This window comes from Anas platyrhynchos, chromosome 11, assembly GCF_047663525.1.
Source record: "Anas platyrhynchos isolate ZD024472 breed Pekin duck chromosome 11, IASCAAS_PekinDuck_T2T, whole genome shotgun sequence".
In the NCBI taxonomy this organism is placed as follows: Eukaryota; Metazoa; Chordata; class Aves; order Anseriformes; family Anatidae; genus Anas; species Anas platyrhynchos.
In genome coordinates, this window is record NC_092597.1 from 22,542,423 (window position 1) to 22,567,658 (window position 25,236).

The 25,236-nt window shown below is 40.6% G+C and overlaps 2 protein-coding genes across 9 annotated transcripts in view; one reads left to right on the forward strand and one right to left on the reverse strand.

Moving 5' to 3' along the window:
• Positions 1 to 47: 47 nt before the first annotated feature.
• On the forward strand, positions 48 to 16,245 carry SLC24A1 (solute carrier family 24 member 1). Of its 4 annotated transcripts, none has more exons than XM_072043293.1 (12): positions 48 to 1,288; positions 1,758 to 1,879; positions 2,896 to 3,429; positions 3,808 to 3,964; positions 5,014 to 5,076; positions 5,618 to 5,726; positions 11,303 to 11,389; positions 12,845 to 12,948; positions 13,646 to 13,846; positions 14,229 to 14,318; positions 15,179 to 15,345; positions 15,996 to 16,245. In XM_072043293.1, the coding sequence occupies exons 3-12, from the start codon at positions 3,041 to 3,043 to the stop codon at positions 16,243 to 16,245; spliced, it is 1,617 nt and encodes a 538-aa protein (XP_071899394.1). In that variant the 5' UTR covers positions 48 to 1,288; positions 1,758 to 1,879; positions 2,896 to 3,040. The 4 variants fall into 4 exon arrangements, with proteins under 4 accessions (XP_071899394.1, XP_071899392.1, XP_071899393.1 ...); XM_072043291.1 differs by having other exon boundaries at positions 48 to 911; positions 1,135 to 1,288; positions 2,896 to 3,964; XM_072043292.1 differs by having other exon boundaries at positions 2,896 to 3,964; positions 12,848 to 12,948.
• Positions 16,246 to 17,530: 1,285 nt separating this feature from the next.
• DENND4A (DENN domain containing 4A) overlaps positions 17,531 to 25,236 on the reverse strand; it is a 51,777-nt gene continuing 44,071 nt past the window's right edge. For 4 of the 5 annotated variants that reach the window (XM_072043280.1, XM_027466597.3, XM_027466596.3 and 1 more), the window contains 7 exons: positions 24,861 to 25,071; positions 24,366 to 24,620; positions 23,751 to 23,868; positions 23,523 to 23,549; positions 22,861 to 23,023; positions 21,623 to 21,687; positions 17,531 to 21,355 (listed from right to left, as the gene is read on the reverse strand). In XM_072043280.1, coding sequence (XP_071899381.1) covers positions 21,219 to 21,355; positions 21,623 to 21,687; positions 22,861 to 23,023; positions 23,523 to 23,549; positions 23,751 to 23,868; positions 24,366 to 24,620; positions 24,861 to 25,071 — 976 coding nt within the window. In that variant the 3' untranslated portion in view covers positions 17,531 to 21,218. The remainder of the gene's footprint in view (positions 21,356 to 21,622; positions 21,688 to 22,860; positions 23,024 to 23,522; positions 23,550 to 23,750; positions 23,869 to 24,365; positions 24,621 to 24,860; positions 25,072 to 25,236) is intronic. The other variant, XM_027466599.3, reaches the window with a different exon arrangement.

The following is a 25,236-nucleotide window of genomic DNA, read 5'->3' on the forward strand; positions in this document are numbered from 1 at the left end:
GAGCGCGGGACCTCAAAACCCCTCAAAATGTTGATTTCGGCCAATAACCTGCAGCTGTGTGGTATTTCTGCGGTGCAGAGCACACAGTGTTGTTTAAAATGTTAATAGCCCCTCTCAGAAAACAGGCGAATTAGTTCAGTGCATAGAGCAAAGTGTGAGGTGTTTGAGGTACGGAATATAAGGCCTTGGTGCCTCATTGAGCTTTTTGCAGCTTGGTCTGAGGAAGAACTTGGGCTCCCCTTCTGTGTAGAAGCACACTTGTATCAAAACAAACAAACAAACAGAAAAACTGGCCAAGAGGTTTTTCTTGCTGTTGTCTGGGGAAGGTCCATGAGCATTGGCAAAACCCAAGAGGACAGAGAGGCTATTTGAGAAAGGGAAAAACTCAAGAATTTTCCAATAAACATTAATTCTTCCTCACAGAAGTGCATCAGAGGAGAAAATAACCATGGGAAAAGTAATAGCCATAGAAAAGTGGTCACCAGGAGCCCAGTAAGTCGCCTGATTTCTGATATACGTAAAGTGGCTGACCTGCATCGTTCTCACCTGCATCTTACACAACTGGAAAAACGGTGTTATCAGTAAAGCTGAAGCAATCTAATTTAATGCCACTACTCTGGAAAAGTACAGCAACAATCAACAAAGACAGCTGTATATAGATAAAAGGTTAGGAAAAAGCATCCAAGTTGGCTGAGGGACGTCCTTCTCCCACCTCAGTAAACATGGGGGTGAGCATGAGGGGTGTCGGTGAGCTCGGCTGCAAAGCTTGAGTGTACCATTTCCATTCAGACAAGTTTGTTTTAAAGTTATCAATTCAGAATCTTCTTGTTCTTCTGTTGAAGTGACCACTGCACCACACAGAGAAGCAAGGTGATTTACCCCAGCAGTGGACAGCTCTTCCACAGCTGATGGTAGGTGTCTCAGAGTTGGTGCTTTTACATTGTAGTTTTTACTGGAAATTATCGCCTGCCCTCATACTGAGAATAATCTGTAGTAGCAGACAAAGGTATTGGCTTCAGAGATAGACCCAAATCTATACAATACTGTATAATCTTCTTAGGGTTGCAGGTATTAAACTGGATTGGCTATTCCTTCAGTAATATGTCCTTCACAACTGACCCTCTCTTGTATTAGAACTCTGTTGCAGAGGCATAGTGAAAATGGGATCATTTTCATCTGCCTCTCCCTGCACCAGCATCTCCCAAACGGCTGTTAAGTATCAAAGAAATTTCCAGCACTACGTTCAACCGCTGGTATTCCTCATCCTTTTGGACAGCATCTTTGTAAGGTAAGCTGTGGAAGTTTGTATGATTGCTTGAGATCTCTTTTGACTGAGACAGTCCAACCAGTGAGAAAGGAGCTGATCAGGACCTGACTTGTAAGACACAATATTCTCTGGAAAAGAAGTGCTGAAGTTACAAAACTAGAGGAAACAAAGGGGCTGATGGTCAGGTATTGCTGAAAGGCTGGAGAGCTCATAACAGTTCATCCTAGCTTTGGTTATAGTTCTTGCAAAAGGTCTATTTAAACAGCTTATTCCGGAGAGGAGTAAAACTGAGCATTTAAATAGGGGGATGTATTCACATGTCTTCTGTTCCCCGTGTGTCTTTCTTTTCACTCTTTTATTTTTATTAGCAAGGGTTATTTGCTGTTAATGTGCAATTTGTGGTAAGTATTGCATTATTCAGTTCTGCCATATGCATGTTCATGTACTTTTTGCATATCAAAAGCAAAGCTTATACCATCTATTTATCTAGGTACTCCCATGACCCTCTATTACTGTTGCCTTAGTGATCCTCCCAACTATTTAAAAGAAGATAATAATGCCTGTCTTGCAAGAAATTTAGGCTGATTACTTCACTGGGTGTTATGCAAGAGGGTAAGTGTGCTAACTTGCATGAAGAGCTTATCTGAGAATGGCTTACAAAACTGTGATTCACATCCAGCTCAAGAATAGAGGAAAAAAAAAAAAAAAAGAGAGAGAATCCATGAAGAGTGATATTCTAAGGTAAAACATCCAAGCAGTGCTGAAGGGTAAATTCTGTCCAGCCCCTAGTCACTGTCTCCGTACTGTCACAGATGTAGGCTCTGTTGCTCTAGCATTTATCATTTGTCTCTCTTTCAAAATGCTGCTCAAATAATTGTGCAAGATATGCTAATTATCCCCTAATAAAAGGTATGATTACAGTTCTACTTTGCCAGCTCTGTCTTCTACAGAAAGGCTGGAAAATATGTAGTCATAGAAACAAATGGAAGCTCAGCACCCCAAGTGTTACTAGAACTGAGCCTTCCTTTTGCTTTTCTCAAACTGGAAGTAAAGGCTCACCATTTGCTTGGCTTATATTCTGTGGGAGTCAAGGCTGGAGGGCCACAGAGCAGCATTGTTGGGAACTATCAAACAGTTTTCATACACCTGTTGAGGTTACCTAAGTGAATAACTGGTCTGTTTCAAGGGAGGTTTTAACAGCATGTGTTTTTCTTCAGAGCTTCTTTTCTAGCAGTTTAGAGTGCTAATAGGCTCCTTGATAGAAGCCATATCCTCCCTCCTGCAGAATGCTGGCCCAATTATTAATATTGCAAAATAACTAATGGACTCCAGTGAAAACACAAACCTTAATAGCTCCTCGATGTGAGCATTGAGTGGATCAGAATTCAGCTCAGATTGGACCACCTCAGACAATGCCTGCCTTTATTAAGCTAGACCTATGATTATTAATCAGCATAGCCTCCAGCAGTAAAAAAATACAAAGGTAGAAACTTGAATTTAGATCTTACTTTACTGGTTTAGGTCCATTTCTATTTATTGAAAAATAGAAAAGCACTCACTGATTGAATGTTACCCATATGGTAGGAGGTTGCACTACTTTCTTTTTCACACTAGACCTTCTTTTGCAGGATTCTACACTTTGTGTCATGCAGTTTCACTCCTGATGCCTAAGATCAGTTAGCAGCTCCAATGGTGGATATAAGCGCAAGCTGCTGATCAAGAGAAGTCTTCAGTGGCTTCTGGACACAGAGCTGATTTTTGAACCTTTAGGAAATGCATTTACCACGGAGAAGGCGGCTACAACGGAACCGAATCTTTTTCTTGCTTGCCATAGTGTTGCTCCTCTCTGTCTACCAGCTCCAGTTCAGCCCCTCTGCCCTTCCAGCACTGCACACATCACCCCAACCCAAGGACCCCGTGAAAGTGACCTCCAGGGACCTCTCCAGCAACAAAACTGTCACAACAGGCAATGTCACAGCAGCACCCAAAATAAGGCACTGTGTATATGTGGATGCTGAGCCAACTGTGCCCACCACTACATCAGTGGGAACAACACCACAGCGAGAAAATGCCAGTGAAAGCTACCCGGATGAAAAGCCAGCATATGAGTCCAAAGGAGAATATCCCCAGGACCTATTCAGTGTGGAAGAACGCAGGCAAGGGTGGGTTGTACTTCACATCTTTGGCATGATGTATGTATTTGTGGCCTTGGCCATAGTGTGTGATGAGTATTTTGTCCCTGCTTTGGGAGTGATCACAGAGAAGTTGCAGATCTCTGAAGATGTGGCTGGAGCCACCTTCATGGCAGCAGGTGGATCAGCACCAGAACTCTTCACCTCCCTCATAGGTGTCTTCATCTCACACAGCAATGTGGGCATCGGTACCATTGTGGGCTCAGCGGTGTTTAATATCCTCTTTGTCATTGGCACCTGTGCCCTCTTCTCAAGGGAGATACTACACCTGACATGGTGGCCTTTATTTAGAGACATCTCATTCTACATTGTAGACTTAATGATGCTCATCCTGTTTTTCCTAGACAGTGTCATTGATTGGTGGGAAAGCCTCCTTTTACTGACTGCCTATGCCACATATGTGTTCACTATGAAATACAACGTGTACCTAGAACAATGGGTGAAGCAGGAGCTGAACAAGAAGCTAAGTGCTGTGCAGGCAGCATCAGCAGAGCACATACGGAAGGTTGGTGTCCTTATTGTTCAAAGGGCAAGTTGGAAATAATTCATTCTGTCATAAAACACAATGAAAATCTGCATCTCCTTGACAAAGTGCATACTCAAACAGAACAGACTCCCTTGAGTCTGCCTGTACACTTCTCCTCTGTCCATTCCCCCTGCTCCTACTCCTACTGCATCTTTGTCCTCTTGACTGGTGCTACTGCCAGCTGTGGAGCAGAGATTTCACACTGTCCTCTGGCATTGGCATGGTTCACCAGGCAGATGCATGCCTCAGTGATGGCGCTCAAGCCTGTTCTGTTTTGTCCCTTCTGGTCTTCACACTCCCTTCACATAATTAAAGGAATGGAAGGAAGAGTGGTGAGGATAGCTGAAGGCGTGCAGAACAGGGAAAGTGCCTTTCTTTCCTCCTGATCTGGCTTTTGGCCAGGGTTTGTGGCTGGGAGTCCTGAGATCTCATGTGTTACATTCCAGTGGGATGCACATGCAAAATACTGCAGCCATACACATGTGTATCACAGATTATCACAAATTACCAGCCCTTCAGACTCAAGGAAACAAACTCTTGTAAGTTAAGCTTACAGAGAATTCACACTAGCATAGAGTACCATGACATGGAGCTGCTGGGGCTAGCCCTTGGGAAAAATTAATTACTTACACGGAAAGTAATGCTGATCACAGGAAAAAGACATCCCTTTGCACCTTCAGTCTGCCTCAGCTGGAAAATGAGTCAGAATATAGGTGTTTGGGGATGAAGTCTGGGGCTGTGTACGTCTCCAGGAATCAGAAGGTAGAGGCCTTTTGGGACCATCTCCGCATCCTCACCAAGGAGCTGCAGGCAGAATCCTGCCTCCCTTAGTGGCCACGTGGCTGTGAGGGGAGCACATGGCTTTGGCTCTTTCAGTAGCATCCATAGCCACTTGTATTAGCCTTCCCACTGTCTCACAGACACTGGCCTGAAGAACTGCCATTAGATCCTGTAAGGTGAATTAGATTAGATTCCTGCAGGTGAAGCAGTAATGGCATTCAGTCCTTTCTCTTCTTGTTTGCATGCAGAAAAGCAGTGGGGCAGTTGCAGACGATGGAACAAAGAAGCCAGCAGATGGGAAGAAGCTGCAGGTAGGTCTAGGCAACTTAGCTGGGAAAGGAAGCCATATTTTGAGCCCCTCCCCGTGTTAGGTTGTGAATAAAGGTGTCACTTTCTGTATCAAAAAACGTGGACCAGATCCCACTTCATGCAAAGAACCAGCCACATTTGGCACTGTATTCTCAGCTTAATTAATTAAGAGAACACCTGGCTGAGTTGTGTCCTCAAAAGGAATTTAAAAAAAAACACTAAGAGATATCTCAGGTTGCCCGAGTGGATTTGACTAGCAGAGTGCTATTAGTTCTACACTTTAAACAGGGTAAAACAGGTATAGAGGAAATCAGAGCATAATTTTTCTGACCTGGTTTTGTGGCTGATTTTCCTCCTGGGCTCCCAGAGCAGAGGCTGGTAGCATCTGTCCTTTCCCACAGCAAGTACTGAAGGGTTCCTACTGTTCCTAGGGTTGGGAGATCAGCCTCTGCATAAATGCCTCCCCTGCACAGAACAAAGCCAAGAGTTAAGATGTTTTGAGGAGGAAACTGCTACTGACTGCTGCGTTGTACCTTTCTGTAGCCTGGATCAGCCTTACAGCGAGGCAGCAGCTCAGCCTCCCTGCACAACTCTCAAATGCGCAGCACCATCTTCCAACTCATGATCCACACCCTGGACCCCCTGGCAGGAGGTGAGTGCATGCTCCACACCCGAGGGACTTCATTTTGCAGCCCTGATCACAGAGCAGTTTAACCTGGGGGCATGTCTTTTGCTGGTAGAAGCACCACTAAGCATAAAACCGTGAAAATAACTGAAGGCAAGGCCTGTAATTTTTGTCTCATCATATTTCCCAGTACACCCCAAGCAGTCATGTCTCTAGAACAGGCACGGGGTGTCAACCACCTCTCTAAGAAGCCTATTCCAGTGTTTGACCAAAGGTGAAGAGAAAGGTTTCCCTGCCCTTGAAGGATGGAACTAGATGATCTTTAAGGTCCTTTCTAAACCAAACCATTCTGTGATTCTACCCACAGCACTTTGCAGGCAATGGGCCAACTGCCCAAGATCCAAGAGCTGATAAGCTCAGGACTAAGAGACACCTTTTAAATTGCCCAAGGTGCAGAGGAGCCACATCTCCAGACATACTCAGTCTTTCTACACAAGTCTTAAACATGCTACCTTGTATCAATTTTAATCCAAACGCAGGGTGAGGGTTCATTTTCCAAGAAATGCTAAAGAATGTTAAAAAAGGCATTTTTTAGGTTTTCTTTCCTAGCTTAGCATATGCCTTGTCCCTCCCCTCCCCTGCCCTACTTGTTCTAAAGAGATTATCTGCTGTCCATTCAAAGAGAGATTGAAGCTAAGCAGATAAATGTCTCTCGTGTCTGTCAGTGAGGTTACAAAAAGGACTCTCCAGATCAAAATCGCAGCAGCATGAACTGACAGAGGGAACAAAGGAGGCTTTATAAGGACAACAAGAAAGAAAAGCGTCCGTTTTGACAGATTTTAGTGAAGGCACCTATAAAATTACTAATCATAGCCTAACAAGAGCCAGACTCATCAGGGTTTGCTGTACTGCCCCCCCCATTCTGCTCCCTGCAAAAAGTGGAGTGAACAGCACAGGGTTAAAACCAAAAACATATGAGAGGACATTTGATTTAGCATCAGAAAGTGCTAGACCCGAGGGATTGTTGCCACTCAGAGACCCTCCAACACTTTAACTTTCCTGCACCTCTACATGCCTTTGTGCAGCCTCAGGCGTGCACACACTTGGCTTTCTGACTGAGGTTGGTATCCTCAGCTCAGTGAAACCCTTGGACCTCAGCAGGAGTTGCAGGGACCCAAAAGTGCTAGCCCAGGACAAGGAAAGTGTTACAGCACTGCCCCAGCCAGATTTTCATCGAAAAGCCAGGCTTTTCAATGGCTGCAGTGCCGTGACTTGTGAAGATTGAATAACTAGGACTGGGGAGTGGTTTGGATTTTCCCTCTGAAAGAAAACTTCCCCTCTCATTTCAGCCAGGCAGACTTTGAGTTACTGTCTCTATGTGCTGCAGCCACTAGATGGTAGCGTGACCTTATGTACCTCAGCAACTCTCATCAGAGCAGCGAGGATGGTCTGCAGTCCCTCCAAAAACCTGTTTTTCCTTAGACTCTGCTATTATAATGCCACCAAGTTAACCTCTGCCGCAGGTGCATACCTGTTCCACGCAACACTGCTGAAACAGAAAATGTAATGATAAATAAAAGGTAATGATAAAGAAAGTTACCAATATTACAACAGCACAGCTCTCAGAATCAAGGGGCCAGTGTCCCAGGTACTATGTATCTTGTAGGAGACACTCCTTGCTCTGGTAAATTCATACCTAAAGAAAAGATAATCCAGAGAAAAAGAATCATTTCTGAATAAACTGAGCCACCTAAGTGCCTTCAGCCTTTGCCAAAAAGATGAAGTGACTCCCCCAGGGTGATTCTGAAAAGGATTTGACCCTGCCAAGGTGTTTCATGACTGCAAGCACAGCCTTTGTGTTAATATTACTGCAGCCCTTCGGTGCCCTCAGGACAGCTGGGTGCCTGGTTCCCATTGATCACCCATAAAGTTCCTCTCTTTGCAGCATGTACAGAACAGTCTGTACCAGACACATTTCTGTAATTAGGTTCCAGTATAAAAGATGATCCCAAATCAATCTATCTGTCCTCAAGGGTCCTTGTTCCTTCTAGCCAAAGCCTGTAGCATCAGCACTTAGAGGCTGTGGTAAAGAACACTCCACAAAACAAAAAGGTTGCCGACTATTTCTCAGCAGCTCCTACCTTAACCTACTGCAAGTAGGATCTCTCTAGGGCTTCCTTACTTATGCTGCAGTTACATTTAACTTGGCAGCACAGAAGCTGTCTCAGAGCAGCAAGAATTAAAAAGTGTGTTAAACTGACAGCACTGGGCCTCCAAAAACAACTTCCAGAGGCAAAGGATACAAACTTTGTTTCACTGTTCCTAATGCAAAACCCCTTGCGGAACAGAATTTCTCATTTGAACAATGGATTAAGTTCAGAATGTTTATTTCTTTTTGTATTAGGAAAAGATTATTATTTAAGTCCTTTTCTCTGCCTACAGAAGATCAGGTGTTTTGCTTTAGAAGTTTTAACGTTTACATTGCATTCTGAACTATATTTTTGACAGAAGTTTATGTTTTAAAAGTACCACTTTTAAAATTAGTGATTTCTAGCAACTTTAGTCTTTTCCCTACTTTCTCTGAAAGTGTGTAGAAGCAGAGCTTGAGTTCTTTCCAAGATCTCCTGGCTAGACACCAGAGGGAACTGTTGAGGAACAAAAGGAAACAAGGATTTTCGAAACACGGAGGGACCCTCTCATTTCTAAGCCTCCAGACTTACTATCAGATTGTCCTGTACACACTACAGTCAAACAGAGATGATGACAGAAACCTGCTTTTACTTTTGGATGAAGGCAAAGGATTCAGCAGCCGTGTTGTTAGAACTGCCTAACTCTCAGTATGTCCCACTTAAAGATTTAATAGTTTTAGAAATTAGACTAGAATAAAGCAGCAAGCAGTGTTGAGCTCAAAAACTGAAGGCAGCTACAGTTTTTTCTTGCTTCTTTAGCATTCAATCACTTGTTTTAAAGGAGAGAAACATGATACAAAGGGCCAAAAAGAACCATGAGATTAAAAATATATTTTTTTAACTTGCACTTTTAGGACAGCAGAATCCCTCAGATTCATGCCAAATTTTAAAGAAAAAATCCTCCCCATCATTCATGGTGTAAGTTAGTAAGTTAGTAAGTAAGTTAAATAAGTTGGATTAAATATTAGAGCCAAAGAATTAAATACAAGAGCTAAATTCAAGGCAGAAGTGCAGCTGCAACCCCAACTACAGGCTGGCAATCCATAGGGCAGAAACCTGCCTGGAGGCTATCTCAGGGCTCCTGGATATAGGCATGCCTTGTGTGACAGGCTCTCAGACCAGGTGGCACAGTTACCAGCAGAACAAATACTTAAAAAGCAGCACCCAAAGGCAGCTGGAGACCCACCAGTGCAGCAGCTGAGCGGACTTTGAAGCACACAGCATGAACCTGATGGAGCTTGAAGGGAGATCTCCCTGTACACCAGCTCCTGGAAGCTGATAGCACCCAGTCAGCACCTCCCCGGTGAGGAAATCACGCCCAGGGACTGCCCTGTCATTGAGAGGGCAGCCTGGCACGCACACCACAGCACCATGAACGCTGGCAGTGCCCTCAAAGTGCTTGGCCATGACAGGACCTGTGGCTGCACCAGAGGGCTGAGGTCCCTGGCTGCTGAAACAGCGAGCACGGTGCCTGCTCGGCAGAGCTGGGCTAATCCCCAGCACTAGCAGGGGCTGAGCTGACAGATATCCTTCCTCCCCATGCTGACCTGCAGATCTGGCCAGCTTATAGCCAACTCTTCCTCCAATCTCAGTACATCCTGCACAGAAAGTGTGTCAGAGGAATTAACACCTTTTTAAATGAGGCTGATCTCACACGAACTGGATAGTGCCCTGGGCCTAAGCTGTTTATCCTGACAGAGGGATGCTGCTCACAGGCTCCGCTCAGGTCAGTGCTCACAGCCTGCGGCCCAGGTGAGGGCACGGAGCCAGGAGCTTGAATTTATGTAATCACTTTCGGACTGGGCCTGACCGCCCTGACCCTGCTGACAGAAGCTTTTGTGACAGCTTCTGGGAGAAGCTGAACAGAGGAAGAGTGTTTTTCAGTGGTTGGAGGAGACTGGGAGCAGAAGGTCACCTCTTCGTTGCCTCTCATAGCTTGTGCTTAGCAGCAGCTGAGAGTGAGAATGAAGCAAAACGCTTCATATTCCCTCTGTTATGCTTCAACAGCAAATGGAAGCAGAGAGTTGGGCTCTTTGGTCCCAGCCAACCTTTCAAAGGAGCTCATCCTTTTACCTCTCTCCAACCATTCCAATTTTTATTGGAAATCCAAGCTGGTGAAAAGTGTTTCTGTCAGGGAATCACACCAGAATAGGACTCATCCCCAGAGGCCTCAGTGTCAGAGACCATAACAGATCCTGGACACCTATCCAAAATCCACTGATTTTCCTGAGGTTCAGTTCAGAACCGTAGATCTTCCTGCATGGCTTGGACCTGCTACTTCTATTAACTCAGTATCATGGCAATGAATAAAATGACAGGGCCATGCCCTTGAGGTAAATGACAACAACACATTCTGGTTGCACAGTCAACAGCACAGTAGATTATTTTCCTCTGAAAGTTTTATCACACTGAGTTAATTTGCAGCCCCCGCCCACAAGCCAGGCATAACTTCTTGTGCCTCTCCATGTACAAACTCTGCGACCCTCAGCTCAGTCACAGGGTAGGCAGCTCAGCAGAGGATAAAGCTTAGAGCAAAGTGAGGCTTTGCTCTGAGCCGGTGACTTACTCACTTTCAATAAGAGTAGGAGTTAAGACATTTGAATGCAACATCTAACTATGGAGAAACACAGCTTCAGAGTTTTCTACAAAATAATTACAAAGCAGCTCAGCTGAGCAGAGCATTCTTTTTAATAAAAAAAGTCCTCAGCAGTTCCAGAAACACAGGACTGGACACTGCACAGGTGAAAATGATCTCCTGGGTAATCCTTTGCAGGACAGCCTGAGCCATATTGAAACTGGATACCAAGAGCTCAGGTTAAGCTCGAAGTGTCTCTCTGACTGGGGAGTCATTCGGATATACTTTGAAATAGCATTTTCCAAAAACCGGAACATAAAATAGTTTTTTTTCCCCTTACCATCAGATTGCCAGGCTGCAAGCAGCACAGCAAAGCCTCTTTAGCAGCCACATGGCAGAAGGAAGGTGTCATTTTTAGCTTGTACATAATCTAGCCTGAACAAAGTCATCAGCCCTTTGGGAACAAAATTATATTGCATTGAAATTCCTCTTGCTCCCTCTGCATTTACTCCCTGAAAAGTGCAGATATCCCCTCGTATTACCGAATTGAAAAGGATTTCATCTTCCCTCTAGATCCTCTTTTAAATACAAGGGTATTAGTTACATATCAAATCTCTGGCATAATTACTGTAGTACTAAGCATTTAAATAAAACACAGTCAACTAGCAGTGGCCAAAACCTTAGGGGCACAGCTAGAAAGGTAACTCAAAATCAATGTTGACTGCAAACCAGGTATGAGGAACAAGGCAAGAATAAGGGTATGTTGGTGATGGGGAGGCAGGTAAAGAGGGGCCTGCATAGTTGTCAGCTGCTGACAAATGCCTCTTTCTCATTCACAGCAAAATTTAAAGATAAGGTTGACATCCTGAGTAACATAGCCAAGGCCAAGGTGGACTCTCTGGCTGGGCAAGGATCAAAATCAGAAGGTGAGTGCAAGAAAGGTCAGTGCTGCTTGCCTTATTGCGCTGTAATCCCACACATCCCCAGCTCTCAATATCCAATGGCTGGCAAAGAAACGCTACAGTATGACAGATTTTATTACTGATCACAGGTGGCTGCTGTAATAATGCAGCAGAAATCAATTGATGTACACTAACAGTGGACAATAAAAGCCATCCCCACACGACCGGCTAGGGAGATAGGTTCCAAACAAAAAACACTGTGAGGATGTAGTGTAAACTGCAACCAGAAGGGTGGAAGAGGGGAAATCAGCCCACTGTAGACAGCATTTGGGTGTTGCTGTGCTGCTGATTTTTGGTAGACCCTGTGAATGAGGTGTTCTTTAAAACAAAATACTTTCATTCTAGCCAGGAAATTAGGCATGCTTGCAGAAAAGCACAAAAGGGCACAGAAGACTCTTCCACAGAGAAAAACCATGCCGACTGCCTAAAGCAGTTCTAAGGGTCTGTGCATCCTGACTTCAGATAGTTCTTCCTTTTTCTATTTCACTACTGATACAGCACTTTCTGAAATGATTAGGGAAGAGCTGGCCTATGCTACAATATGGATCTGTACTGTTAACAAGGCTGGATATTTAGAAAAATAAGCAAAATTTTGTGTGGGAGGTCCACCTCCAGAAGCTCACTGCTGCAATACAAGAGTCACCTGTGTACCTAACAACACTGGGCATCCCCCTTATGAATGAGAACAAACAAGAAAAGAAACAAAACAAATTCTTGGTGCAAGTTTTCAGCACCGCATCAACTCCACTGGATCATGAGTCAGAGTCAGGCCCTCCCTCTCACCTCTGCTGTGTGTGATCCGTGTATCTGCACTGCTCTCTGTGGTTTCTGCATTCCTCTTGGCTTTGCAGGTTAAGAGAGGAACAGCACAGAGGATGTTGCATTTATTTCCTTGTATGTGTCAGCACTTTTCTATTGGTACTTGAATATGTACCAAGTGATCAGGGACTGAAGTCTGGTAGCACGTAACAGTCGTTTTTCAGAAGCATCAGACAGCATCAGTTCCCCAGAGAATGCCATGCTCTAACTGAGAAAAGGGGAAACAAAGCTTTACATCTTTCTGGCTTGTAAGGATAGCTCTGATAGTCTTTAGAATCCAGACTGAAACCAAGAAACACTGTTCAGATGGAGATCAGATAATTAGCATTTCCTTGTTGTTATACATGTGCCTCGTGCAGTAGTTTCAGAGCACTACGTTGATGCTCCTATGACTTTCTGTACCAGGTTGGCCAGATTCTGCCCTGCTTTTACAAATGACAATTCACAGTAGACAGAGAGCAGAAAGCATAAGCCACCAGACTAGGTTGAACATGAAATACCACACATTTTTGTAGTAAACATGAACCCACCTGCTGACACAGGAGGTGATTACCTGATGCTACCATGACTGAAAACGTTATTCCTTCTTGTCAACTTTAGCAGAAGAGGACAAGCAGGCACCGAAGACCGTTCAGGTAACTCCTGCCAGTGACTCTGAACCCAGCAAAGACAAACAAAAGGCAGACGCACCACAGGATGGGCAGGTATTTGAAGGATCACAGGCAGTAAGAGCTCAGTCCACACCAAACTTCACGTAGACGCTTTCTCTCTCTCTCTCTCTCTCGAGCTTTTGGAATACAAACCAATGCATTTCCCATAATTAGCAACTATAAATAGAGTATGTGCAGTGATGAGGTATAGCGATGAGTTGGTTTATACGTTTAAGCTTAAGACCAAAGACAAATCAGGTCTAAAACATGACACCAACTACTCCTACATGTATATAGCATTTTCTCCTCAGTTGACTCCTCTGAGGTTAGAGGGCTACTCCAAGATAAGGCAAGATCAATAACTGCCTGTATTGTGTACATCAGCATGACTTTGTGTTTCGTTTCCCTAATCCTGCCTTTCAATCGAGGAAATTTGGCTGTTCTGATGAGGAAAGATTTTCAAACAGACAGTAAATGTTCTACTTGTGCCAAAATCCTGCCTGAAAGTTCATTCTAGTTGACTTACACAAAATAGTTAACAATCACAAGTCCTCTCATCACCTAGAAGCATCTCCACCCAGACAGGCTATACCTGGATATTGTCCCACAACAACAAGATGTGGGCTGTGGTTACCATCAGCCACGTTACAAACGTGACCTCTGCCATGGCAAAGCTATGGTGAATAAATGCTGTGCAGCACCTTGGTAGTGTGAAAGCATATTGGCTTTTTTTTTTCCCCCCAACCTACAGCCCTCTTCAGAGAGTGATAACTCAGAAGACAGCAGCTCTGAGAGCGAGGATGACAGTGATGACGACAGCACAGACGATGAAGAAAACGATGAGCCATTATCTCTTGAATGGCCAGAAACTAGGAAAAAACAAGCAATTTACCTTTTCCTCTTTCCCATTGTCTTCCCTCTCTGGAGCACTATGCCTGATGTTAGAAACCCAGTAAGTCTATCATTCTTCTGCTGCTGGATTCATTAACCAAACTATAGATTTCCTCTCAGCAGGACCCCTCAGTTCTATTTTTCTGTCAAGAGTCTTTGTATACTTGAACTGCTGTTAATGCTGCAGAGGGTGGGGCAGGAGCCCTGGATGCAGCACAGCATAGTTCCAGATACTTAATAACCCACAAGTGACTAGCAACTATCAGTCATCTAATCAAGTTGACAGAAAAACAAACAAAAAACAACACAACAAATACAGAGACGGGGGTCCACATTAAAACAATTGATTGCAGTGAAGTAGTTCAGGTGATTAGTTTTAATTGAGGATTGTTAACTTTTCTGAAACTTCTCAGTGTTTTTCTTTTCAAACTTGGTTTTAACAGGATTCAAAGAAATTCTTTGTCATCACGTTTTTTGGATCCATCATCTGGATTGCAGTATTCTCTTACCTTATGGTGTGGTGGGCTCATCAGGTGAGGGGTTTATTTTCTGTCTGCAAACAAGACCATTTCAAAACAAGTAGATGGAAAGATACGGAACAGTGTGTCACTGTGGCATTTTATCTGATGAATTAGGGCTGCAGTCATCCATTAAAACAGTAGAAAATTTGTCAAAACCCAAAAGGGAATTTTCAATTTCATTCTTTTTGATTTGACAGTTCTTTTTCAAGAGCTTCCAAGGGAATTTGTGCATCAGTGAAAGGAAAAGTGCCACCAAGATTTATCTTAATACTTCCTATTCATTGATGAATGCATTTGTGCAGAACAAAATTATCCCTTACTTAATTAAAATTCTAGGGTAATACAGCTTCTGATTCTGAAGGCTGTTAAGTTATCTCAACTCCTATTGCCTTAACATTTACCTGTTGTTCTGGAAAACAGATTTTTATATCTTGAAGATTCAATTTGTATTAAATGATCTATTGCACATTCAAAGCAGAGCTGATCCACCCATAAATCCAAAGACCATCATGTCCCAAAGCTCTTGGATAATACATAACCAATGTTAAATTTGGAGTAGGAAAGGTAGAATATATCCAGAAGAGGCAAGTTTAGGACAGAGGATCATGCTGCACTGTAACTAACTTTAACTTCCTCGGTCTTGGCAACAGTGTGATCAGATGATTACTGTGATCTATAGTATAGAGCAAAATAGAGATCAACATGCATTATAAAATCTAACTTTTTATCCTATAAAACAGAAAAATGTTACGATGGTTAAGGGGATGAGAAGTATTTCAATTCAAATATGGCACAAAACCTAGAAGGCTGAACAGAGCGATTAAATTCTGCCTTCCAACACTAACAGCTGTACTCTGTCACTGTCCTATTAGGTTGGTGAAACAATTGGAATATCGGAGGAAATTATGGGGTTAACCATACTGGCAGCAGGAACATCAATCCCTGACCTTATCACCAGTGTCATTGTCGCACGGAAAGGCTTAGGTGACATGGCTGTCTCCAGCTCTGTAGGCAGCAATATCTTCGATATCACTGTTGGGTGAGTATTAGTTCATGTATTTATTTTTACTTTTTGAAAACCTAACCAAGCCAGGAAAGATAGGTTTTTGTAACTTGCTGCAGAGTAAATATTAAATTTGCAGATAGTTTAGATCATTGTTCTACAGCTTAAAATAATGTTATTTAGTTTGAAATGGCACTACCATTTTCACCAAACTGTGAATCAGCAAATTACCAATCTTTCAGGACAAAATACAACTGATCTTTGGCTAATGTCAAAGATTCACAGGCAGGATACTCATCCAGTCACTCAGAGACATTCAGTTTCTATGCAATCAAGGCTCGGTATCTGTGCCCCTTTCATCAATAAAGCATCAAGACTGGATCTGTGCCTGTATCTTCCATCAATAACACATCAGGACTTACTCTTTCATGAGAGCACGCAGAGACACTAAGTTCACAGTTATTATTTTAAAAACCCTTTTAGATACTTGGATTGCATTATGATAGTGTATACATTATCCAAATGCAATTTTTCCATGCCAACATCATCAGATTCATGCTGAGTTATACCAAATGCAATCATGCATTGTTTTTCCCCTGTAAAACTTTAGAAAAATTGCTTATTTATAATGCAGAAAACAAGCTGTCTTCAAACACTTATTTCAACTACTTTTCCTTTACTTGCAGTTTGCCAGTTCCTTGGTTTCTTTATTCAGTCTTCAACGGATTCGGTCCAGTTGCAGTTAGTAGCAATGGTTTGTTTTGTGCAATTGTTCTCCTTTTTCTGATGCTCCTATTCGTGATCATCTCAATTGCTGCGTGTAGGTGGAAAATGAACAAAATACTCGGGCTCACTATGTTTGCTCTTTACTTTGTGTTTTTAATCATCAGCGTGATGTTAGAAGACAGGATAATATCCTGCCCAGTATCTGTATGACATCCGGACGCTCCAATGTGTGTAAGCATACATCTAAAAATCAAAAGGGGTTCAAGGTAGCTATTGTTCTACTGAATCAAAGCAACCTGAATTGTAACAAATTTACTGAGATTAAAATATATTTAACATACTAAAAAAAAATAATCTTGAGTGGTTTGTCTACTTCTACTGTTTTTCTTTAGCATATGAAAAAGACCAGATAATAAAACGACCAGTACCAAATAATGAACATGTTTAGGCACTCCTCTAAGGGCCTACACATGATATTGATGCATCAGGTTTTCGGTGTGGCTGATCCTCTTAAGGTAATGGAACTGATTTTCAGCACAGAATGTTTACTCATTAAAATTGTATTTTCAGAATCACGCTGTTTTATCTAATAAGCTGCTTAAATTCAAAATCAATGATCTTTACTTAATGGGAAGAGAGTCAGACCTTTATGGTTTGCCCTTACAGAACTACACTGCTCAGAAGCCCTGTGTAGAGACACGTTCTGCATCTCAGAAATGAACTCCCTCAAATTGCGTAAAAGCAATGAGCACACCAGTTCCAGAGGTTTGTGTTGTAGCTAGTTTGCCATGACTTCCCTACACGGAGACAGTTTTCATCCTTCCAGGTGAAAGCCACTATAAAGCATCTATAATCAATATTCTTCACCTACGTCCAAGAAACTGTACACAGAATATGCGAAGCATACCTGAAGCATACCTTCTTGCTGCCCCCCCAAGACTATTCGAAGTGTAGTAATAAGGTTTTCAAGGAAAAAGCAAAACAGTAAGTTATTTCTGCATGCAGAAGAACACGGGATTCGAGAATTGCACAGCAACCATGGAAGCTATCCATATGGCTTCTTTTAAATTGTGATCAGATGCAATACAATCCCCTAAAAGTTACGGTAAGTGCTACCAACAGCGTGATATTACATGAAGTGACATCTTACGTTAAAGAGACCAAACAGATCTGGGTTAGAATATCACATTACTGCTAGTAAAAAGCTAAAACCAGGAATCAGACATACTACAACAAGAGGAAGCTGAAAGAGTTGAGTTCTGTTTTCATCCTGACACTGATCTCTGAAATTTACAGATCCTTGTTCCCAGCACTAACTCTTGTTGTTAGTGCTGTCTTCTATCTAACCAGTATGAAAAATGCCACTAGCATCAACTATCAACAAACCTGAAAGGTTTATTGTTAACGATGTCTCCTGTGAGCATACAATATAGTTGAGCTGCAGACATTCCTGTCACTCTAATCCAGCCAATAAAGTGTTAATGAAAATAACCAGAAGGATTTTAAGCTTTTTATTGACTCACTGTAAAACTTTTTTGGATGAGACAAAAAAAATTTAACATTGTGAACACTGACTTGCATATTTTAAAGGAACTACAAACCAAAGCAAACATCCAACATACTGTATTTTTGGTAAATAAAATTTAAACATTACATATTTACAAATCTACAACCATTCATTTAAAAAGTGCTGCTTGCAGACTAACAAAGTACCATTTTTAAATTGCAATGAGATAATTTCCAGAAATACCCTTCTCTTATTACTATTTGCATCTCCCATTTGTTATACAAAGATTTTACGTGCAGGAATTGCCTTTTTCTTGGGGGTACAAATCGCTTAACTAGTCATTGGAAATCTAATCCATCAGGCTGTAACTGTACCAACAGCAAACCTCAAAATGGGAAATAGCAGTGTCAGAGAAACAGCACGATTTCTATTCACATTTCACTATTTCATCTCCAATAATTATTCCAGTGGAACCATAAGTAAAGCAAAATATATATTGCACTGCAAATGTATAACCTTTAAGGTTTTTGACAGAAGCATTATTTAGTACACAAAAGGAGAAAATTCAGTTCATACAAAATTTTAAATTGAAAATATGTCTCAAATATTTATCCATCTTTGCGGTACTGGAAAATATACTCAAATCGCTTTACTAATAAAGGACAGTGAGATTTGAAAACTGTTTCAACATTGAACTGTATGATGCTTAAAAATTATCCACCCAGGACCTACATTTTGAACATCGTGATATGAATGAGGAAAATTTCCCACTTAAAGTATAACAACTATTCCAACTACATCTTTTATAATATTTGTACAGTGGACTGACTTGCAACAGACTTTATAAAACAATTCATTAAGTATAATGATTTCACTCGATGAACTACTACATGATACTAATTTAAAAGCACACCCAAATGAACATCAGCAATGCTTCAGGAGTGCAACTCTGAGGATGCGAGATTGTTTATCTTAATGATGTGTACACAAATCCTTTCCATGATACAGCATATACTCTTCTGATAATACTGACAGGACTGTTGATATCTGAATGAAGTGGCAAACTTGGCATTATAAATACGAAGACAGTTGGAATAACTTACAGCTAAGTCGGGACTAGAATGGTGGAAGCGGGCCAAATTACAAGTGTTGCATCTATTCTTGTGCTAGCACACAGTTACAGTGTAATGTCCTAGTAAACGAGAGGCGGTTAGAGATAAGGCTCAGTTGCTTCTGTCAGACTAAAATAGCGTGTGTGAAGCTTGCTTCATAGCTCAGTACCTCTAACACACCACAGCAGCTCTGGAAAAAGCATTTGCCTTCCTTCATGGCTTGAAGGTGCTATAAAACAGCGGCTGCCCCAAGTGGTAAATGATGTGGGAAACAAAACTGCAGAGAGCTGGGAGCACTACACTGTACACAGCACAAATAGGGATGAGTTTATATACACAGCAATTACTGTATGCAGCTTTTACTTGGTAAATACAGTGTAGATACTGTACAGAGCAGAGCGTACATGCACACTAAGGTATTTACAATGAATGTTAAAAAATAATCTGGTATTTTCCCAATACCTTGGAAGAATGAAGTGGGTACGTGTTCACCCTACACTGATAGTGAACAATGTACCCAGGTGAAAAAGTAGGTATAGCTCATGCATGAGGAATACTTTACAAGTGTGGCAGTACAAACGAGAGCATCACAAATTGTTAAAATAAATTAAACGTGAAAAACGTTGGTAAGTGTAACATTGCCAGCTCCACCTCAGAGTGGGGGGAACTTCAAAAAAAACACAACAAACAGACCAAAAACTCAGCTACATAATTAGCAGCAGGCTAGAGAAGAGGCATTCAATACCCAACAAAAGTTGTATCCAGCAAGACTGCATTTACACTTCAAGATGCAATTACCTGCAGCTCCACAAATTTTAAGTCTGTTCTCCTTAGGGCAGCAGCTTCTTACTACTGTAGAGTGGACTGGGAAGAAGTTACATAGACCATCATAGAGGCTTAAATGAGAAGTAGTGCTGCTAAGAGGCTCACTGTTTCATTTAGTAAAGTAAATGTGAGCTTTAAAGTTTATGTCCTTTCAGGCTACCTAAATATTGCTGTATTATCACGCTTGCAAACTAAAGATATTTAAAAAAAAAATACCTGCTGGTAAGCAGACCAAGATACAAGACCTACAGGAACAGATGAATATTTAGAATTACATGTATTACAACAACAACTAAAAGAAATTACAACTGGAGAATCATTAAAGAAAAAAATAAAGGTATTTGTTAAAGTCTAGCTTAATTTGTTTAGGGCATTTTGTACAATTCAGTGGCTCTTTTCCCACCTCCATACAAGACTTCTGATATTTTCTCTGTAAGCCTGCCTTCTGGTGTGAAGTTGCTATGTGATGGAGAACACTTTTTTTTTTTTTTGAAATCTGTAGAACAAGAAAACATAATTCAAAAAGCCATGTCTCCACCACAAGGACTGACATAGCATTATTCTTCACAGAAAAGAAAAAGTTTTGCCTGTGAAAGAAAGACCAGACATTCCAAGTACATTTAACTATTCACAATATGCCACAATAAGTTACATTCCCTATATATTCCCTGTAGCAAGGTTGCTTTATCTACTGTAGTTAAAAGCTTTGGATTAGCATTATATATGCGCCATATTTAGTGTGTTTGAAACACATCCACCAAGACTCTGAACACTGCATTTTTATGAAGAACTTCTTGCATGCTGTTATTTGCTTTGTATCATGTCTGTTATGAGGTCACGTTAGCAAATATCAACTGCTGAGATGTACTGATGCCATAAAATCATCTGTAGGACTCTTCAATATGCTACAGACTCTCTCTTTACTGGGGAGCAAGGGAAAACAGGAGAGAAAGATATTCCTACAGAATTGTTTTACAGAGATATCAGTGTGTTGTTAGTAGAGTTCTACAGAAATTCACCATTCCTTCCTGCTGATTGCTGTGGTAACACGTTTTCCATGTGTGCATGACAGAAATCCTGTATCTAGAGTACTGTCTAGGTGAAGGTTTACATTTTCTGTTCTGCTTTAAAAAAAAAAATCACTCTTCAAAAGTAACTGGACAAGTTACTATAAATAGCAGAGTCCTGCAAAACAAATAAGCACTGTATTGCTTATTCAGCAAGTCCATTTAAAATTCACTCCAGTAATTTAAAAAAAATAAAAAAATATCAACTTACTATAAACAATTTAAAATATGTATAATACAACTTTGTATGCTCTTCATAACATCATGAATATTCTATGTAAACAATAGATTTCGAAAAATTTGCTTTGCTCATGTTAGTTTCAGTGCATTGTTTCTGTCCACCTGTTTTATCATTTTTATTTTATTTTTTTTTATTTTTAAATAAGGGAACTGTATTATGTTGTCCCAAGTTAGAAAACTCATTTTGTTTAGAATCTTCCTTTCTATACATTGGTTTGCACTACGGGCAAAGGACAGGGAAATAATATTTGGCCCATGCTTCACTCTGTCCATTTCCACAACTGTAGATAGGCCCAATTTTTCCAAGGCCGTCTACCACGGTACACTCGTACTTAGGTTCTTGAACACTGAAGACTGAGATGTTCCTTGTGACTGAAGTGGTTATTTTACACAGGTATACACCATAGATATCTCCTCTTTATCTAGGTATATTTAAAGATATGGTTCTCCAAAAATCTTTCTGCATTCCATCACTCCAGTACTTGGCGGTCTATCACAATTATGAGTATTCTTCACTTGATTAGCTGTGAGACGATCGTAGGCCATTTTGTATTCTCGGTCAAAAGCATCTGTAGAAATAAAAAGACTACCCTTATGTACCATGCTTGAAACAATGACCTAGATATAACGATAGCTAATATGCTTACCAGCGTTAAAAAAACACATAACACAATGTGAAGCCATTTTATTCAGCACTTACAGTAGAACTGCAAACACAACTATAGATTTTTATTTTCTTTTTTGGAGGGGGGGGAAGGGGGGTATTTGGTGGTGGTCTGGAAATAGTTTGCATACAATCATAAATTATTCATATAAACACAGGTAATAAAACTTACCTATATCTATGTTATCTCTTCCTAGGGCAACAAGTGAAAGAAATAATATTTCTCTATAAAGGCTCCTGAAATTGTAGAAAAAAACAAAAAAGCATCAATTTATATGCTAAATACCACAAAAAAAAACCCAAACAACTACTCTTGAGAAGAGACTGAATCACTTAAAAGTTAAGAAATGGCACCTTGAACACAGTTCCCTATCATCACCTCTAAAATGTTGTCAGTTATGGCCTCTGGAGAATGCTCTGGACTTCTGAGATATGGAAATCACTTGTGGTAGGTCCTTGAGATAACTTCCACCACACCAGTGGATATTATAACAGGACCCATAGTGAAGCATGCACTTAAAGTACTCAACATACCAGTGATTCAACCCGCAACTGAAAGAACACCAACTTAAGAAAGAAGTGTTCAACTTCTCCTGCCATTCACTCTACTCATTAGTCTCTCCTCTCAAGAAAAGAGGACAGAATTGGAATGCTATCATAAATCTTTTTTTTTTAATATTATATATATTTATATATATATTTGGCAATTCTTATCCTCGTTTCATAAAAGAACGAAGCTATGTAATTGCATTCTCTCCCCTAGGTCAACAAGTAGCTTATCTGTGTAGAAATTCCACCAAATGTAACAAACAGGTAAAGAGTCTGCTTTTCTGCATTTCTACATTATCATGAAGAGAGCATACAACCAAATAAACATCTTGGCAAAGATCCAGCTGTTGAAAAGGCTGCTATATACCCTACAATAAGTAAAAATTAAATCCAGGCAGGAAAGACATTAATAGAAAACTAATTCTGACTAACTCCACTGCTAATGAAAATAATTTGCTAAATAATACAGGACTTAGCCTCTCTTCTTAGCTTCCCTTCTTTTTTGTTACTGCAAACTTAACACCTCTTACTCCCTGAATACACACTAGGAATAAGGGATGTGGGTTTTTTCTTGCTTTTGTTTTTTTTTTTTAAGTTTGTGCTATAATCTATATGTATGTTATATTTAGTAACAAAATACACATATACACACTCCATACTTGATTTGCCATCATTCAGAGGTGGCTGTAGCATGAAGAGGAAAAAAAATAAAAAAAAATTTACCAGACTGAGTGATAAGCTTAAGAACGCTGCTGGAAAAATTAATCTTTCTGTTAAAAAACACTATGAAAATACTGTTCGTATTACAATAGCCTTATTGCTGTTCAAGCTTGCTCTAGATTGGCATGTTTGTATTCTTACCTCTGTCTTTTAACATGTGGCCATTTGTTCAGTCTTTCCAATATTTGGCTCATTGGTCCATACACATCATTCATCTTAATACTTTTTACCATACTTTTCAGGATTTCCTGATTAAAAGAATCATCATCTTTTTGCAATAAATGGACCATTGGGTACTTCTGGGCTGAAAAACATTAGAAAAGCTGTAAGAATAAATACATTCTTTGTGTAATAAGTAAAAAGTTATTAACAAAGTGGGATGCTACAGAACTGTGAAAAATGGCATATATGTAGTGAGCAAAGAACAATAAACATCCAACCAAAATAATACCAGTGTAAAGAAACAAAAAGCATATGAGAGAAAACTCAACAGCTGTAATGGGTCATGAGGCGTATTTCCAGGCATATGATCTAACAGTGGCAACAAAATTCTCAGTAAGCAGACTCCAAAAATAAGAAAACAAGCTAAATGGATAAACTGTCAATGTAAGTTCAGTACATCACAAACATATTCCCTCTTATTCGCCCCTTCTCAATGATGAAAAAGCCATTGGAAATACTGGTCAATGATTTGAAACAGATATGCTGGAAAACTAAATTTGTTCAAGCACTTTACTGCTAAGCATACAGCCACCCTCCCTCCCAAAACATGTCACAATAGCAACACCAAACTTAACACTCACTCTCAAACAAAAGAGTGCGATTTTGACCTGCAAGACAAAAAGTAGTATGATCAAAATTCTGTCATGTATCTTGTGTGATCTATCCACACAAAAAAATAGTATTTTTCCAAAACACATTCTTCAGTTGCTCAAATTAAGTTGCTCAAAGTTATTCTAACACAGAAAAACAATCTAAAACAACAATAAAAATCTGTACCAAAAAAGGAAACCACAAGAGACAAAGCTTACTCTGAGCATTCCACAAAATATACAGAGGCTGCCTTGGATCCTGATGCAATTTCATATTGTCCCATAGCATCTGAATAAGAACATATTTACTGTCCTCTGACATACAGTTTCGTGGAATCTGAACAGGAAAATGCATACATAAAGGTATTTTATTACAAAGTAATGAAAACTTTCAGATTTAAAATATATCTTCACATCTACAGGTCTCATAGTAAAAAGCTTTTAATGTTAAACTGCTGGAAAACCAGGTTGTTCACAGAGAAAGCCAAAACTGAACAGAATGTCAGTGACATGTAGCCAAGTATTTTGTGCATCCTCCTACACTTCTAAAATCATAACCTCCTTCTCCTCCTCCTACTGCTCAACTTGCCATCAAGCGGCAATAAAACCAATCAGAAACTTACTGCCTTTGTAACTGAAGACACAAACCACAGTGTGACTAGTAAGAGCTAAACACTTACCCCACACAAGTACTGCTGAGCCCAGATTCTAGATTTACACTATTTCCCTGCAGTTGACACATTCTTTATCAGTTCAGGACTGGGCCCAATATATTGTATGACACATTCCTGAGAGTTATTGAAATAACTAATAATTTCTTATCTGATTCCATACCTTTGAGTTTTTATTACAGTGCTCAGAAGAAAGAATTAATCCTGGTAAGTTGCTAGGCAAATCCAAGCGTCTGAAATACCACACCAAATTCCAGAATACAATAGGATGATGGTCTACAAAGTCCGCCACTGTTATTGCATGATCTCCTTCATTTTCGAGTAAGCTCTCAAGCTCTTTCCATACCACTAGAGGACTGAGGTAAGGAACCGTTATAGGATCAGGACTAGGTAAGCGCCATTCTAAGCCCAAGGGATCCTATGATAAAAAAAAATTAAAAATGCTGTTAATTGGAATGTAACTATCTTTATAACATCTTATGAATGCTTTTTGGGAGATACCAACATCTAAAAGCAACAAATCTTAGTATAAATAATACAACCTACTATTCCTGGTAACTCTGGATAGTTAATTCTGTTTTCCTAATTAATGTTTACACATTTTTTGAATCTATTGCACGCTTGAAACAGTGACATTTAAGGTAGAAAAACTACACACTGTTGGTCCTTGCAAAGTAGCAGGCAGGCTACCAGTAGGAATGATATGGCTGATCTTCTGGTTTTCCTTCTCGTCCTCTTCCAGTGGACCAAAAGTACTGATACTCCTTGCTACAGGGTGACTCGTACATTCTGACCCAGAGGCATTTTGTCTTCTTCCCGAGGGGATCTGGATACTTCTGGCACAAACACTGTCATGCTGCTTAGATTTGCTAGGGGAAAATAAAAAGTTAAGAATGTCAGCATTCTGTTTCTCTCTGAGTGCTCAAACATGTACACAAACAGGCAGAAACAAACTAGAAGTTCCATAGAATAGACCTGACACCGCCAATTCTACCTTGTCAGCCACCACACTCATGCTACAGAATAAGTTTTAT

Excerpts from the sequence above, each read along its gene's own strand:
- SLC24A1 (XM_013095777.5), top strand. The coding sequence starts at position 3,041 with ATGCATTTACCACGGAGAAGGCGGCTACAACGGAACCGAATCTTTTTC. Across the intron at positions 11,390-12,844 it reads GCAAGGATCAAAATCAGAAG|CAGAAGAGGACAAGCAGGCA; the intron begins GTGAGTGCAAGA and ends TGTCAACTTTAG. Across the intron at positions 14,319-15,178 it reads TGGTGTGGTGGGCTCATCAG|GTTGGTGAAACAATTGGAAT; the intron begins GTGAGGGGTTTA and ends CTGTCCTATTAG.